Genomic DNA, 17,369 nt, shown 5'->3' with positions numbered 1-17,369 from the left:
AAAAGGCTTGAAATGTTACACTGCATTAAAATCCATCTAAATGGGAGCTGCTTGGTGTGTGGACGTATTTGTTTTCTACTTTGCCAGGTGTTTCTTTGGTCCAGCACCCACTCCATTGGAATGTGGAATGCGCATGTCTTTTTTTAACTGTTTTTATAACATACTGTTTATTCCATAGGACAGTAAAGAGGGCAAATTACAAAGTGAAAAAAGGAAAACTATTGGCTACCCCTTCAATGGGGAATGCTGATCCTTATAGTACTGTTAAAAGGGCTAGGATTTTTATTATAAATGCTTTGAAATTAGGATGTGTGATATAATGTCACATCAGATAATACATGACAAAAAACTCAAGGCAGTCAAGGCACACTGAGCACCGCCAAACAAAATGATTAATAAGAATTAGGTATTAGATATGATATCTGCTGATATTACAAAGTCTTCCACAATACATTTTCAATTCAATACAATTCAGGGGCCTTTGATTGATTGATATGATACAATGTCATGTGCCCATTTTCGGTTACAGAATAAACTGCCTCCCTTTTTTTTGCTTTTGGACATAAAAGATAAAAACAACACATATGTATTAAAAAAAATTATAACGGCTTGCGTGCAGTAAAATTTATGTTAAATTGACTCCACTAACACACAAAACAGCACATGGGATAAGTTAACCTTCAGGGCTTTCTGTCAGAGAGACCTTTCTGGCAGAATTATTTTCATTCTAACCCAAATTTGGTAATTATTAAGGTCACTGGCCAATGCAGTCCATAAAGGCTTGAATTGGATGCCAAACTTTCACAAATGACAGTGACTTTTTGTTTAAGTAATAATTCCACTCTCCCAAGTATAGTACACTATTCAGGTCCCTAAGCCACACTTCAACAGTGGGCACAGACTCCTCTTTCCACTACTGCAGTAAAGCTGTATTTTCTTAAACCACACATAATGACACTGCTTGTAATTAGTATTTAGTGTTTAGTGTTATTTAATGTGGCACCCAAACACAGACAGAAATTCAAATATATCCTTCCAAAATGGCTGAATTTCTGGGCATAATCAAAGAAAGTAAAACAAAATGTTCTCATATGTGTTACATTTATTACAGGTTTAGTAGGAGATACCTCATGGTATCTCATGTAATCTTGATTTTGTATAATCAAGTCTATGGATAACCTTGAAGTGGATTAATATGTGTCTAACATTTATAGAGGATTTATTAGTATTGCTAAGACACTCTTGAGAAAATTCCCCCTCCGGTACTCCCCTAAGATTATTTGTGCTGATAATATCTGTCTTTGCCATTGTAATATAATAAAAGGAGATCATGGATCCATTGGGTTTTGTTGCTTGATACTTTTAATAGTTAACTGATTACTGATCTTTTCAAATTTGTGGAGGTGCCTTCTAGTGAAATCCCTGATTTGTAGATATCTAAAGAAGTCAGTGAAAGAAGGTCATACTTCTGTTTAATTAGAGTAAATGACCATAAATTGTTGTCAAAATCTGCTATATTGACTAAACCTCTCTGTTTCCACTGACTGAAAACCCTGTCCTGGAGCTCAAGTAGAAATGCATGGTTATTACGTATTGGGCTGTCTAAGTTGGAAATATCTTTAAGTATGGTTTGATCTGTTTCCATATTTTAAGTATGTTGAACATGGTTGTATTTCCATTGTATAAATAATCTGTTTTGAATGGGCTGTTGAACAGTGCATTCAGTGACACCCCTTTACATGAGGCAAATTTATTCCGGGGTCTCACTGTCCTTATCAAAGAGTGTTTCTCTCCACCAAGCCACATTATAAAGACTTACTACCCAATCTTACCTTCTAAAGTTGGGGATACCAAACCCTTCCTTTAATTTTAACTTAGCCAAGTGTCTCTGTCTTACACAAGCTTTTAAAAGTTTTGGTATGGGATTGATTAGAATAATTAGAAAATTCGTAAAAGATCTGCCATCTTGATCACAGTAATCCTCCCGGCCATGGATAGAGGCAACATCCTCCAGAGTTCAGTATTATTTTTAAGTCCAGCCACTCTTTTATTCCAGTTTGTCTGTAGCAGTATTTACAGTTTTCTCGTAATAATGAGCCCAAAGTATTTACCAGGACTGAAGGCTATTTTGAAATGTATTGAGTGTTAAAAAAGAATTTTTTTGTGTTGGTAGAAAGAGGCACTAATTCACTTCATGGTAAATCCAGAGAATGCACTTAAATTTCCAGCAAGTTTAGTGAAGTTGCAATTGATGTCTCCCATTCAGCTATATATAAGTACATCATCAGCATACGGCGAGATGCGTTGGGGTCGTACTTTAATAGTGATGGAGATTATCTCAGTGTTTTGCCTTACACTGGTGGCAAGTCATTACATAGCTGTTGAAAATAAATAAGTGGACAGGGGACATCCCACAGTAGCCCCACTGTGTAACACAAAAGGAGCTGACAGTGTCCCTGATTGGTAAAAGAATCGATTTTCTTTTTAATTTGCTGTTAGTCTGCTAATTTAGGAAGTTTGGATTTCATCATCTGGATGACTCATTCGATTTCATTAAATCCAGATCCCACTTTAATTGTCATTTATTGCCTTGTGTACTGTTCTTTGAAAAGTAAAACTAAAGACGATTTACTGTGTGTGTAATGTGAAGGGGGACTTTCCTGTAGACTTACTGGAATCTTACAAAGCAGTGTTAAAATTGTATGGAAGACTTCTTACTGGTCTGGCATGCAGCCCACTCATTCACAATGTACTATGTGTGCATGAGAAGCACACACGAACTAACTCAATTAAAGGTACAGCAGCTGGTATTGAAGTCATAGAAATAGGCAAAGACAAAAGAACCTTTTTGTTTGGAAGGTTCTTGGTTTTTTAATAAGTACTTTCTCACAGTTATGTGTATTTACTGTTTAACCTCCTTCTTCGTGTGTCAACCATTCCTGTTTTTAGTTACATTTTGAAGAAGTTGCCTTCCTTCCTCTCTTCTTGTACACTCACAGTGATACTAGGTTACTCTTTTCGTTGTTTTTTTTACATCAATTATTTGCCACTGGATTTCCTCTGCTAACTAAAGTACGTGCTGCTGCTGGAAGATGATTCGGAGGTGTTAGGGAACATAGGCCCTCTTAACACTGGGCCAAAGGCCTGCATGTGACTGTGATCAAAGTGAGAGTCCCCTTGGCAGGTTTCACAATGCTCTCTTGGTTAAAGGCCAATCTAACTGGGCTGCCTGCCCAGCTGACAGATAACCTTCCTTAATGTCCTCAAACTTTGACTACAGAGAGCTTCCTTCTCACCAGGAGAGATCAGAACGTTATAACATTGTAACTGCTTTTGTATCTTTGCAAATGTACTGCAAATCTTGGTGGTTCATATTTATTTGAATTTAAAATGTTGACTAAGTACATTGATGTCAAATTCCTTCCAGATGCCTTCCAGGATGCCAGATTTGCCAACAGCTAGTCCGGTAAGTATTTGTTTGGTCTGTGTTTCCCTCATTCTTTGTTACCTGATGGGATTAGCCTAAAGGTATCCAGTTACTTTTAAAGGACTGCAGGGAAATTCTTTTACAGTGTAATTCCACTGAACAGCAGCTCAGAAAACAATTAACCTTCAGGCTTTGTGTGTCAGGATGCACATCCTCGCCTGAGGTTTAAAGGAGGTCTGAAAACAAAGACAGTTTAGTGTGGTCATTAATTGTAATAATACTAAATTGATGAGGCGAATGATGAAAGTGAATGGATGTTGGATGTTTCAGATGTTGATGTTGAGTCCCCAACCTTTCTATTCACACATCACATATGCAGTTTACAGTGATAATACAAAAAAAATTACCATTTGAATTTTGTAGTAATTCTTGAATCAGTTTCAGAGAAAGGTAGACAAAAACTAGATTCGTATTTTAAGCCTGAAATAACAACATTTATGAGCACATTGTGTCAGATATAGCTAAGCTATTATTAATTTGAGAAGTTGGTTGAAAATGTCGTCGGCAAAAAGTCATTTTTGTCAATTTCCCTAGGTATTATGTCCCTGCTTTTGAATACCTGTTTCTTAGCGATTATGTATATTTGATAATTTAAAGGCCCATTGTGTAGGATTTAGGGGATATATTGGCAGAAATGGAATATGATATATTAAGTATTTTTTCTTTAGTGTATAATTACCTGATAATAACAATTGTTATGTTTTGTTACCTGAGAATGAGCTGTTTATATTTAAGTAGGGAGCAAGTTCTCTTCCACGGAGACAGCCATGTTGCACTGCCATGTTTCAACAGTACCAAAGAATGGACAGAGCAAACACTGGCTCCAGATAGGGCCATTCACGTTTTTGAGTTTGCCACTGTTGTTGGCAGATCCTCTGCGGCGAAGGAACTGATTTTCTTTGTTTGTTTGTTTTTAATCAAACTGCTTTATTCAGTGTTTTTATGGGTAAGTCACCGGGTGCATTTGCTTTGGAGAGGAAGAGACCTCTGCAGATAATTCAGCTCCCAGTAAAAACCTCCAGAACAATGAACACTGAAGAGATTCTTACCGGGAGAACTTTGAGCTGGTTGCAGTCTGCAGTCCTCACTGCTAAATGCCACTAAATTTCCCTAAATCTTTCTCACTGGACCTTTACATGTGCTATTGTTAATATTCTGTTTTATCCCCTGTGTTCTGCAACATTACAGCCAAGGTGTGTCGAGCTGAAAAAGTATATTATTGTATCAATTAAAAGTGATTCTGTTCACCCTCAAGGTGCTGCTGTGGGCGGCTGGTGCGCCAGCATGTTGGCTTTACAGCCAGCTTGGCCACAAAGTACTCGGACGTGAAGTTGGGTGAAAATGCCAACCTGTCCATGCCCGAGCTGGAGGAGTGGTCGGTGGAAAAACACACAGAGGCGAGCCCCACTGACGCCTATGGTGTCATCAATTTCCAGGGAGGGTCTCACTCGTACAGAGCCAAGGTAAGAGGGCAAATTCTTTCTGCTGGAGGACACATTCATGTCAAAAGACAGCTTGGGAGTCTTAAAACTCTCATAACTGTGATATGGATCATAGAAAAAATGGTCTTACACAGTATTTAAGGTGTTTTCTTCAATGTAGATGTGTGTGGACTCACTGCGAACTTTTACTTATATACATTGAACAAAAATATAAACGCAACACTTTTGTTTTTGCTCCCATTTTTCATGAGCTGAACTCAAAGATCTAAAACATTTTCTATACACACAAAAGACCATTTCTCACAAATATTGTTCACAAATCTGTCTAAATCTGTGTTAGTGAGCACTTCTCCATTGCCGAGATTATCCATCCCACCTCACAGGTGTGGCGTATCAAGATGCTGATTAGACAGCATGATTATTGCACAGGTGTGCCTTAGGCTGGCCACAATAAAAGGCCACACTGAAATGTGCAGTTTTGCTTTATTGGGCGGGTCTGGGGGGGTCAGAAAACCAGTCAGTATCTGGTGTGACCACCATTTGCCTCATGCAGTGCAACACATCTCCTTCGCATAGAGTTGATCAGGTTGTTGGCCTGTGGAGTGTTGGTCCACTCCTCTTCAATGGCTGTGCGAAGTTGCTGGATATTGGCAGGAAATGGAACACGCTGTTGTATACGCCGATCCAGAGCATCCCAAACATGCTCAATGGGTGACATGTCCGGTGAGTATGCTGGCCATGCAAGAACTGGGATGTTTTCAGCTTCCAGGAATTGTGTACAGATCCTTGCAACATGGGGCCGTGCATTATCATGCTGCAACATGAGGTGATGGTCATGGATGAATGGCACAACAATGGGCCTCAGGATCTCGTCATGGTATCTCCGTGCATTCAAAATGCCATCAATAAATTGCACCTGTGTTCGTTGTCCATAACATACGCCTGCCCATACCATAACCCCACCGCCACCATGGGCCACTCGATCCACAACGTTGACATCAGCAAACCGCTCACCCACAGGACGCCACACACGCTGTCTGCCATCTGCCCTTAACAGTGAAAACCGGGATTCATCCGTGAAGAGAACACCTCTCCAACGTGCCAGACGCCATCGAATGTGAGCATTTACCCACTCAAGTCGGTTACGACGACGAACTGCAGTCAGGTCGAGACCCTGATGAGGACGACGAGCATGCAGATGAGGTTCCCTGAGACAGTTTCTGACAGTTTGTGCAGAAATTCTTTGGTTATGCAAACTGATTGTTGCAGCAGCTGTCCGGGTGGCTGGTCTCAGACGATCTTGGAGGTGAACATGCTGAATGTGGAGGTCCTAGGCTGGTGTGGTTACACGTGGTATGCGGTTGTGAGGCCGGTTGGATGTACTGCCAAATTGTCTGAAATGCCTTTGGAGACGGATTATGGTAGAGAAATGAACATTCAATCATCATTCAGCAGCTCTGGTGGACATTCCTGCAGTCAACATGCCAATTGCACGCTCCCTCAAAACTTGCGACATCTGTGGCATTGTGCTGTGTGATAAAACTGAACATTTTAGAGTGGCCTTTTATTGTGGCCAGCCTAAGGCACACCTGTGCAATAATCATGCTGTCTAATCAGCATCTTGATACGCCACACCTGTGAGGTAGGATGGATTATCTCGGCAAAGGAGAAGTGCTCACTAACACAGATTTAGACAGATTTGTGAACAATATTTGTGAGAAATGGTCTTTTGTGTGTGTAGAAAATGTTTTAGATCTTTGAGTTCAGCTCATGAAAAATGGGAGCAAAAACAAAAGTGTTGCGTTTATATTTTTGTTCAGTGTACATGTAACCCTGTGTACTAATGTAATCGGCTTTATTTCTCAAATTACTAAAGATAGTGTCGGTATGCCAATGTTAACTAACAGCCTCGAAAATAAAAAAAGTACAATGAAAGGATCATGGGTAAAATTACCCATGACCCATAATTAGTCTTTATTCATTATTATTAATTATAAAAATCAAGTGATTTGATGATCAGTCGATAAATCAATTAGTAACAGGGTTCCCCTGGTCTTGGAAAACCTGGAGGAGTCATTGGATTTCTAAATCTAATATTCCAGACCTGGAAAAGTCGTGGTATAAGTACAGTCCCTGCAGGTTTTGGAAAAAAAAAAATATAATGAAATTTTGTTGTGTTTCATGGAATTAATAATAATTTTCTGCAGCTTTTGTGGTAATTTAGCGCTAATATTTGTCCATGTGGTGTTTTGTTTACAAAATGCAATAATTATAATACAGTAGTTAATAATTGGAGTAGAGCATACCATACAGTTCTGTCCATATACTTAAACTTTGTGAATAGTAATGTAAATTTTATCATGGGTCCTTGAAAAGTTATGGAGAAGTTAGAATTTTTTCCAAGAATGTGTAGGAACCCTGTAGTAATTTTTCAACCAAACATTTCTTGGTTTCAGCCTCTCAGATGTGATGTGATGTTTCTTTATGTGCTCATATTAACATGCTTTTCCTGTGTTTGCGCAAAACTTGGGCAGTATGTGCGTTTGTCCCACGACTCACGGCCAGAGAGCATCCTGCGGCTGATGCTGAAGGAGTGGCATATGGAGCTTCCTAAGATCCTCATCTCTGTCCATGGAGGAGTTCAGAACTTTGAGCTGCACCCACGCATCAAGCAGGTTGTGGGCAAGGGTCTCATCAAGGCTGCAGTCACCACCGGGGCCTGGATCCTCACTGGAGGGGTCAACACAGGTTTGTAGCCAGAAAAATGATAAACAAACAAGACAGGGAAACATGTTCAGGTCATGAGAAAATAATACAGCAGGCATGGGAATGTTAAACTGTCCTCTGAGTGTGATAAAGAATTGGTATTATTGTTATTGAATGGATATGGCAGCTAAATAACTTTTACTTTCCACCGCTGTTCCATTACATAGTCCCTAAATGAACACTCATGCACATTCACTTTGTACTCAGACCTGCAGGAGCACACAGCAACCATCAGTGTGTGATGCGCTGATGTAGCAGAAGTTGTAATACCGGGCTCTAAGCGTGTCATTTGGCTGTGTGTCGTGGCCAAGGTGTGTCTGCAGCCACAGCGCAACGTTAAGATGGTGTGGTCTGATCATAGTGTTTAAATCATTACTCACAGGGTCAATTACCCAGACCAGTGATTACTTTTAATGCCCCTGGCACCCTGACCAGTTGGGATGGTCTCCTGCATCACAAATTACTGCTGAATCCATGAGATCCATTAGCAGAGGATTGTGGTTCACAAACAACCCCAGGACTAATGTACTTGTTGTGGACTTGCCCCATATGCGGCATTTTGGTCACAGAAGCTCGGGTGTCTTGGCTGTTTCTTTTCACATGCATGTTTAATGGCATCTATGGTGTCGAGTTGACTTTTAATGTTCATAAATTTATGCAGAAATATATATGGTAAGGAGAAATTTAAGTGAGATATGGCCAAGGATACCAAGTCACTAATGAAGGCAGTAGAGGCAGTATTTCACCGTCAGTGTACATCTACTATGAGTGCTTGTTTTTGTCACTGACAGGCTCAGATTGTTATTCTGACTGAGAACATCTTAGAAAGGATCCCCAGAGATAGATGAGTAAAATTCTTTTTGTTTAACCAGAGAGTGGAGGTGGGGTACTTGAGTCTCGTAACTTTCCTTGAGTCAGACTTAAGTCGCAAATGTGAGGACTTGAGACTTGCTTGACTAACTGTGATAAAAGACTTGACTTGACTTTGACTTGGTATTCACAACTTGAGACTTAGACTTCAGGCAGGTGACTTGAAATTACTTGAATTGTTTTTTATTAAATATTTGCATTTTTCTAGATATTGAAATGGGTGACTTGAAGTGCAATGCGTGCAAACTTGGCAACCTACTACACATAGACCAATGCACAAGAAACCTATCATGGAGGGGCTAGTCCCAAAATAATAAAATTTGGATTCAAAGGTTAGGTTGTCGATGTGGGTAGTAAGGAAAAAAACAAAAACAAAAACAGTGGTATGGAAGGTCTGCAGCTCAAAGCCCAATGACACAACCACCACGACATCCAGCTTCATCAGTCACTATAAAACCCACAAAGAAAGAGACATGAATGTGTCTTCATAGCTAACTTATAAGCTTATTAAATCATCAGAATTTGGTATGACTTGACTTGTGACTTGCTTGACCTGAGTAATGACTGGACTTGTCTTGCTTGAATAATAGCAGGGACTCGATGACTTGATTGATTCCTTACAGATTAATTAGAGACTTGGCTTGAGACTTGAAGGTTAAGACTTCAGACTTGCCTGTGACCTACACGTGTGACTTACCCCCACCTCTGCCAGGAAGCCTCAAAATCACTGTCACCAAAGACACCATTTAAGAAAACAGTAATTTTCTCATTGTAAAACACACTTAATTCAAAAACATTCTAAAAGGACATAACAAAACCCACAAAAACTATCTTAGTTTGTCTTTCCAGTTTTCCAGCTATCACCAGCTCTGATTTGGTTGAAGTTAACCCTTAATTAAGTCAGGAAAATTAATGTCAAAGAAAACTTTATTTCCATTTGCAGTATTATATTTGGCAGTATGGCTCTGTTCTGGGGCCTCCCTGCCTTTTCTCAGGCCTGCGCAGAAAGCCTCTTCCATTCACTTACGTGGAAAGCCAAAGGCGGACCGAGAACACCTCTCCGCCCTTCTGCATGTCTACGTGGAAAGCTTAAGGTGGAGAGAGCACACCTCTCCACCCTGCCACGTACAAATGAGGAAAGCCTGAGGCAGGGAGAGCAGCAGCAAAGACCCACGGGAACAGAACAGAGCAAGCTTCAATGACAAACAGAAATGACATTAATAAGTCAGATACAACAAAGAAAGGAGGAGCTGGGGTGGAGGCGGGTTGCAAAGCAGCGTGCAGAGGGAGCAGCAACAGTAGGCAGGCTAAACCAGTTTAAATAGGTAGCTGTGGATGAGATTTGCCAATTGGTTGCATAGAAAGGAATCATGTGTCTATCAGCTGACTCCCTTCAATCAGTAAGGTGCTCCATCAGTTGACTGGGCAGTTTGAGATCAGCTGATGTAGCTGGGATGTGAGCTGAGCTTGGCATCGTGTCCTGTCTGAACTGATGCTATGCCCAATTTCACCAAGTTATGTGAAAACATGCTGGCTATACGTGCTGTTTGCCCTGCTGCTTCTCTGATGCCCAACCTCTCTCTAGGTCCTCCTCCAATGTTTAAAAAAAGTATTGAAGTTACTGAAGTTACCCTCTAAGTAGCCATAAAAACTCGCTCCTGTCCAGAAATAATGAAAGTTTATTGATTGTTTTATGTATCCCTACTAAAGGTGTGGCAAAGCATGTGGGAGACGCTCTCAAAGAACACTGTTCAAGATCATCAAAGAAAATTTGCACTATCGGGATCGCACCCTGGGGAGTCATTGAAAACAGAAACGATCTCATTGGCAGAGACGTAAGATGCAACTTTTATAATCTCATTTGTTTAAGATTATCTCATGATACTTTGGCAATGAGTCCTAAGACACCAGATAACCTCCATCTGTGTAATATTGATGATAGCATTGATTTTGTCATAGTTTGGATTGTTTTGTTGATGTACGGAATTAATTTTTCTTTTTCTTTTCCCCTCACGCTCCTATCCTCTTCCCTTTCACTGCCTCCTCATGTCCGCACTGCAGATCATCGCTCCGTATCAGACGCTGCTGAACCCTCTCAGCAAACTAAACGTTCTTAACAATCTGCATTCCCATTTCCTCCTGGTGGACGATGGGACAGTGGGCAAGTACGGCGCTGAGGTCAAACTGCGGCGAGACCTGGAGAAGAACATCAACCTTCAAAGAATACACGCACGTAAGAAGAACTGAAACTTCAGTCCAACAGTTTCTGTGGCTTGGATTCTTGAGAAGTGAGATTATACAGGGTCACTTTAGATCTGGAAACGCAGTCAGGTGCTCTTCTTCTGAGATAAGCGGTGACATTACTTGTGTGAAGTGCCTCCCACAGACTGGCACATAAATCTTGTGTGTCGACATGTCTCATTTTGGCTACACATGCATTACGCAGCGGACAAAGACAATTCATTATTATTACCATGTATTGTTTATCAGTAATATGCAGATTCTAGTGTGCCTCTGTAGGTCCCTTGAATTAAAATACCTGGTTTTCTGTATCTTTTAAGATAAAACTGTAATGTAACCCAAAACTGTAATGTTCCACTAAGCTCATCATGTCTGTCAGTGAACTGGTAGAATATAAACACACAGCATAACAACTTTTTTTCAGCCTTTTTCAAAAGGAATGTTTTCAAGGAAGGGGCATAAAAGTACCATCAAATTACTCCAAACAGCCAAAGCAATATAGTTAACTAATTTCTTCCTTTTTGACATTTTGTGCAGGCTGTTAAGTGTTACTGGATAAATTAGGACTTGTTCAAAGAAGCTGACATGATTTTCTTCCTGAAGACAAAAATAAATCTGCATATTTTCTGTATGAAGGAAGTTAAATTTGCCCGGGCATGATTTCCTTTATTCACAGTAAGAAGTCATACATTACATTTTGTGGTAAAATAAATTCTTTATTACTTACGTTTTAATTGATATCAGTTAATAAGTTGTATAGCTCTTTCATCAGTGAAGTATTGTATGAGCTGGATTGAATTTACATCAGAAAGTGCAGCCAGTACAACTTCAAACAGACCACAGGGAAACAACCAAAGCATTGAGTGGTTATTTGGCATCATAAATTCCTATGGTAGACAATTATCAGTACAGTACATACCCTTCAGAGGGAACTTAACTCCAGAGTGTCATCAAGTCTGTTTGTATTTACCAGTTGGAAACAAGTTGATAACAGTGAGCTGAGTATTATCATCTTAACCTCTCACAAACTGTCACTGGGGTGGAGCTGTGTAATGTGAATGGCTTTAGAGCTGAAAGCAGGCAAAGCAAATTTTATTTATATAGCACATTTCATACCCAAAGGCAACCTAAAGTGCTTTCCAGATTACACAGGTAAAAGCACAAGAAACAAAGGATAAAAGCAATAAAACAATAAAGGCAAAAGCACACAGAATAAAAACAAAATAATTAAAACATGTTTGATTTAAAAGAAAATTAACCACAAAGTAAAAGGAGTCCACATTGTGTCAAGTCTTGGCTCAAGTGGCAATTTGTTTCATATTTGAGCAGTATAGAAGCTGAAGGCAGCGTCACATGTTAAGTTTTGACTCTGGGAACAACCAGTAATCCAGAACCAGGTGACCTGAGAGGTCTGCAGGTTCGAACTGGGTCAGGAGATCTTGGACCCAAACCGCTCAGTGATTAATGGCCAAGCAATACAATTTTGGAGTCAATTCTGTGAGAAACTGCTGGGGTAACATGTTGTGCCTGTTTGTCCTTATTTTCCTGAAGGGAAAAATGTAACCTAACTGTGAGCACACTCTCTGTCTTCTTTGTTGTAGGAATTGGTCAAGGTGTTCCTGTTGTGGCTCTGATCTTTGAGGGGGGTCCCAATGTCATCCTGACCGTGCTGGAGTACCTGCAGGAGAGCCCTCCTGTCCCAGTGGTGGTGTGTGAGGGGACCGGCCGTGCTGCTGACATCCTGGCCTATATCCACAAGCAGACAGAGGAGGGAGGGTAGGACACACACACACACACACACACACACACACACACACACAGATGACAGGGATGGGTGGGGGAGAGACAATGACAGCTGTGGTTGGCGTGCCAAAGCTAAATCTTTCCAAATACTGTTGCCTCCAGGGAATTAAAGAAAATCAAGGTTTCAAAGATCTAAATATTTAGATTTGTGGTTAAAAAAAAGTTGTTAAAATTGGAGGATCAGTAAAAAAAAATTGTCAGCATGATGCAGTTAGTGCTGAATTATTTACTGTGTTGCAGACAGTGATGTTCCTCCTTCCTTTTTTTTTTTTTCTCGCAATTGCTTTGATGGCAGCGTCGTTGGTGGCTCTCATCTATTTCTGTCTCAGAAGCATTTGTAACAGCCCAGCCACAGCCCAGTCTGTTATACCAGAGCTAAAAATAGCTGAACCTGTGACAGAGCGCAGTTAAAAGTAATCTGCTGACAGGCTTAATCAACAAAAGAAATTTGCACACACTTCCGAGAAAGGTTGTGAGACATTCGCACACGACCAACATTTTGTGTCTTCAGTGTAAATTTGTCAGTGAACTCAAACTACTCATTTGATCTCTGGTTTGTTGATTTTGGACTGTGATCCAGTTTAACTACCCGTTTCTGTGCTGCTCCTACTGGAAATGTATCTTTTTGTAATCTGACATGCAAAAAATAATGAACCCATCCCAGCTATGTTTGTACAAAAAAGTCAGGATTCATGACATGCACAGATCCAAAGCAGATATGTTAATGTTTATCCGTCCCTCAGAAGGTTAATTAAAGGAAATGGCCACTTTAGATTGAAAATACAGACAGTACTTACTGACCCTCATGCCGACAAGAAGTCCAGTGTAGTTTTTTAATCCACAAAACTAGTTCGGGGTATCGGAGGATAACAGCTAGCCGGAATAACAGTTACACTTGAAGTGCATGGAACCCACATTTTGAAAATGTAACTTTTATAGCATCATTTCTCGACGTGGTCAGTTAGCTGTGCTGTGTTTACACGGCAACTCGCGTGAGACTAGCTGATGGCTAGTGGTGGTGCTAGATCTCGAGTCTTGCACGAGTTGCCGTGTAAACACAGCACAGCTAACTTACCACGTCGAGAAATGATGTTATAAAAGTGGAGTAAATTACATCTTTTCAAGTCAGTTTTGCATGCCTCGGCTTCAGGGCACTTGGATTACGACAGACGAGCCGTTCTGACGTTTTTGAAATGTATTAGCGGAGTTTTATTACAGCTGGCTCAAGCAAACACTTTTTACAAGCAATGTAATTGAGGTGTCTTATATGACTGAGGAAAAAAAAGACAATTATTAATAGCCTGTGCCACATTGTAACAGGGATAGTCAGTTGTTTCTTTAATGTGGATCCCGGGATGTTAAATGTTTATCTACAGATTTCGGTTTGTTTGTTTGTGTACTAGAGTAGCAGATCCACATGACCTGGTTAAGCTACATTTGAGACTGAGAACATCACCACAAATACTGATATACTAAATATTCTTTAAGACTATATGATTCTGCTGGCAAAATAATATTCACGCAAATGTAGAACTCCTCCTGTTTTTGAAGGATCTACGTCAGTGATTCCCAACTGATGGGTTGCGGTCCAAAAGTGGGTCCCGGGTCCATTCTGAATGGACCACAAGTGACTTGTAAAAATGTCAAGTTTGTAAAAAAACACATTTTATTATGAAGTACAGTGAGTTCCTGCTGTAGAGTGAGAGATTAAGAGACAGCTATTTGACAGAGACAAAACTAGCTCAACGACATAGCCAAACACAAATTTTCCTAATGACTTAGGAGAAATCTGGACCCTGTGGCTGGGCCAGTTGGGAAGCACTGATCAAAGTTATCCCTTCTCACACACTTGAGAAGACACTTTTGTAAGACAGCTTGTCCTCTTCAAAATTAATTTTATTTTCCTCACATTTCACTGGTATAAACATTGTAGTGAGTGTACAGGATGGTGTTCAGGCACACATGTAGATGACCATGGAGCGGCGATCATGAATGCAGACTGCTGTTTGTAACGGCATTTATAAATGCCAGCTGGTGACATAAACTTGTATTAAAACATGAATTTTGTTTTTTAGTGATTTGTTTGCTGTGGACAGCACTTGGCAGTTTGGCAGCACTCTCTCAGTGCACTGTGCTGATTACGATACAGCACCACAACATCAGCATCATGCTGCAATTGCAGTAACAAATGACAGAAATCCACTAAATGCTACGCTTGTTAGAAAGAAGTGTTTTCCACGAAGACACCAGTCAGAGTTTTGTCAAGAGCTGGAGGTGGCACGAAATTTGTCAGAGGCAGCCGCCTGGTAATTCTCCTTGCACGAAAAACCGTGGCGCTGGCATCAAACCTGTATTTTAAGTGTTTTACAGCTGTGTGGGTTTGAGCAGTGTGACCAGTGTAACCATGTTCTACTGTAATTCCTCTACAGTCGTCTTCCTGATGGAGTGGAGACTGACATCATTGCAACCATCAAGAAAACATTCAACTTCAGCCAGAGCGATGCCATCCATCTCTTTCAGACTCTGATGGAGTGCATGAAGAGCAAAGAATTGGTACATCCATGCTACTTCAAATTTTTAACTGCACTATATACACTTTTTGTTATTCATGTTAAGTATTTATTTATTTTTATTCCCATTTCAACGAGTGCAGCAGTAAACTGTGATGATCTACTGTTAGTTTTTATAAAGTGATATATCACATATCACAAACTCTTGAAACATCTGGATCATGTCTGTGGGAACATGTTGATAAGCGCTATCTTGTTTCTTGAAAAACAGATCACTGTGTTTCACATCAGCTCTGAGGAGACCCAGGACATTGACGTAGCCATTCTGAGGGCTTTACTCCAAGGTTAGTCCATGACTTCTCTCTGAACCTTTTTTTCCTCCACACAACTTCTTTAATAAAGGAACTGAGTCACAAAAGTCACATAAAGTTGACTCAGACTATTCATACGCTGAGGTTGTTGGCATTGGGAAATAAAGATTTCAGGACTTTGCAGTGTTTTCATACTGATACAGATATGCTTTGAGAACAGTGTTCCCCCCTGTGTGCACCCTTCTCTTTGTGTTGCTGAGGAGATCATGTTGCCCACATTCACAGGGCCTCTTTATTCCAGCACTGTCAGTCACTGAGCTGCATATCTCAGTCTTACTCCTTTTCTTTTTTGCAGTCTGTTAGAGAAAGAGAAAGTTGGACATTCACCCAAGTTACTCTGCTTTCATAACGCTGTTAAAAAAATATCTCTTACCAGCTGTTGTATGAACACAGGCATTCCTCGTTTCAAGCATGGAGCAAATATTCACCTGAAAAAGGGGTGTTGAAGTGAATGTAGGTGGGTGCAGCACCTCTGATAATTCAAGTTTATTCAGACAAAAGCAAGGAATTCGTGAGCGACTTCAGCTGATCAATAGTCTGGAGAAACCGGTTCAGACACTCAAAAGACAAACAGACTGCGACTGAAAATGCCGCTCTGGTAAATATTTGTCTACCTGAGGCGCAGTCATCCTGGTCAAACAGTAACTCATCCTCAAAAGGACCCTGGAGTACAAAAGCTCTCAGGCCTCTTGAAGAATATCGAGTGCTACTTAAGATCATTCTCTCTCTCAGTACGATTCAATCACTTAGACGGCTGGATATTAAATGTGGAGTGTGAAGGAGTTAACGAAATGCCATCGCTGTTATTAAAGGAGAACTTCATTTACTCACCCTGTGTTATGTTGAGTTAATGAAGAAAACTATGTTTCTAGCATGCCTCCAAAGTGAACAAAGAATCCAAGAACTGAGAAATTCTTGATGAATTGAAGTCAAAGGGGTCTGCGTTTAAAAACGGCAAAACTATATCAAAACATTCAGAATCAGAGGCCATCACATGACCTATATAATGGCATAGCAGGTGAAACAAAAAGACAGTAACGAAAAAATAACAAGAGTGACATGAGATAAGATATCCAGGGGAAAAAAATAAGTTAAATATATACACACCTATCACAAGATTTTTATCTATGTTTGTATACACAGAACAACCAGTTGTCTCTCCCGATAATAAAACATTCCTTTACAAACTCTCGCACAACTCCTGCAGTATAATCCAAGTCTTGTTTATCCAGTCTTATGCTCAGTACTTCCCAAACACACTGCCCTCTCTGGTTTGAAACCGAACTAAAAGTGAAACTTATCTTTGCTCTATTTAAAGCCTGACTCCATTGACAAAAACAGTAATTTTACCTCACTGAGCACAGGAGCTGCTGGTCTACAACTGCTTTGATCGTTAGTGTGTTTGTGTTGTTTGTGTTATTGTCTGGCTTTGGTGTTTCTGAGCCAACCCTTTAAAACACAACACAAACTTAAGTGATCGAGGAAGTGGTAGGCCAGCAGCTTCCGTGTTCAGTGAGGTAAAATTACTGTTTTTGTCAATGGAGTCTGGCTTTTAGGAGAGTGTGCTGAGCATAAGACTGCATAAGTGAGACTTTAATTACACTGCACAAGTTGTGTGAGAGCTTGTGAACTGATGTTTGGATATAAATTTGCTGTTGTGATACACAGAGCTCAATACATCAAGAATTTTCTCTTTTGATTCTTCGTTCACTGTTGAGGCGTGCAAAAAAAAAACAAAAAACCCAAAGTTTTCTGTATGAATTCAGTGTAAGAGGAGGAGTAACTGATACGCACAAATGGTCATTTTAGGGTAAAGTATTTCTTTAAAAGCCAAATGCATCCTCTCTTGTGTTGATTAGTGAGCAGACAGACCAGGTTA

At 40.2% G+C, this 17,369-nt stretch overlaps 1 protein-coding gene across 5 annotated transcripts in view; it reads left to right on the top strand.

Moving 5' to 3' along the window:
• Nucleotides 1-17,369, top strand: part of trpm7 (transient receptor potential cation channel, subfamily M, member 7) — a 59,356-nt gene that overhangs the window by 11,066 nt on the left and 30,921 nt on the right. For all 5 annotated transcript variants that reach the window (XM_049594211.1, XM_049594193.1, XM_049594184.1 and 2 more), the window contains exons 3-10: nucleotides 3,428-3,466; nucleotides 4,743-4,950; nucleotides 7,464-7,677; nucleotides 10,276-10,400; nucleotides 10,627-10,798; nucleotides 12,408-12,582; nucleotides 15,039-15,162; nucleotides 15,391-15,463. In XM_049594211.1, coding sequence (XP_049450168.1) covers nucleotides 3,428-3,466; nucleotides 4,743-4,950; nucleotides 7,464-7,677; nucleotides 10,276-10,400; nucleotides 10,627-10,798; nucleotides 12,408-12,582; nucleotides 15,039-15,162; nucleotides 15,391-15,463 — 1,130 coding nt within the window. The remainder of the gene's footprint in view (nucleotides 1-3,427; nucleotides 3,467-4,742; nucleotides 4,951-7,463; nucleotides 7,678-10,275; nucleotides 10,401-10,626; nucleotides 10,799-12,407; nucleotides 12,583-15,038; nucleotides 15,163-15,390; nucleotides 15,464-17,369) is intronic.

Source organism: Epinephelus fuscoguttatus, linkage group LG2 (genome assembly GCF_011397635.1).
Source record: "Epinephelus fuscoguttatus linkage group LG2, E.fuscoguttatus.final_Chr_v1".
Taxonomy (NCBI): domain Eukaryota; kingdom Metazoa; phylum Chordata; class Actinopteri; order Perciformes; family Serranidae; genus Epinephelus; species Epinephelus fuscoguttatus.
The sequence above is the reverse complement of the archived record's forward strand: the minus strand, read 5'-3'. Positions and strand labels throughout refer to the sequence as shown.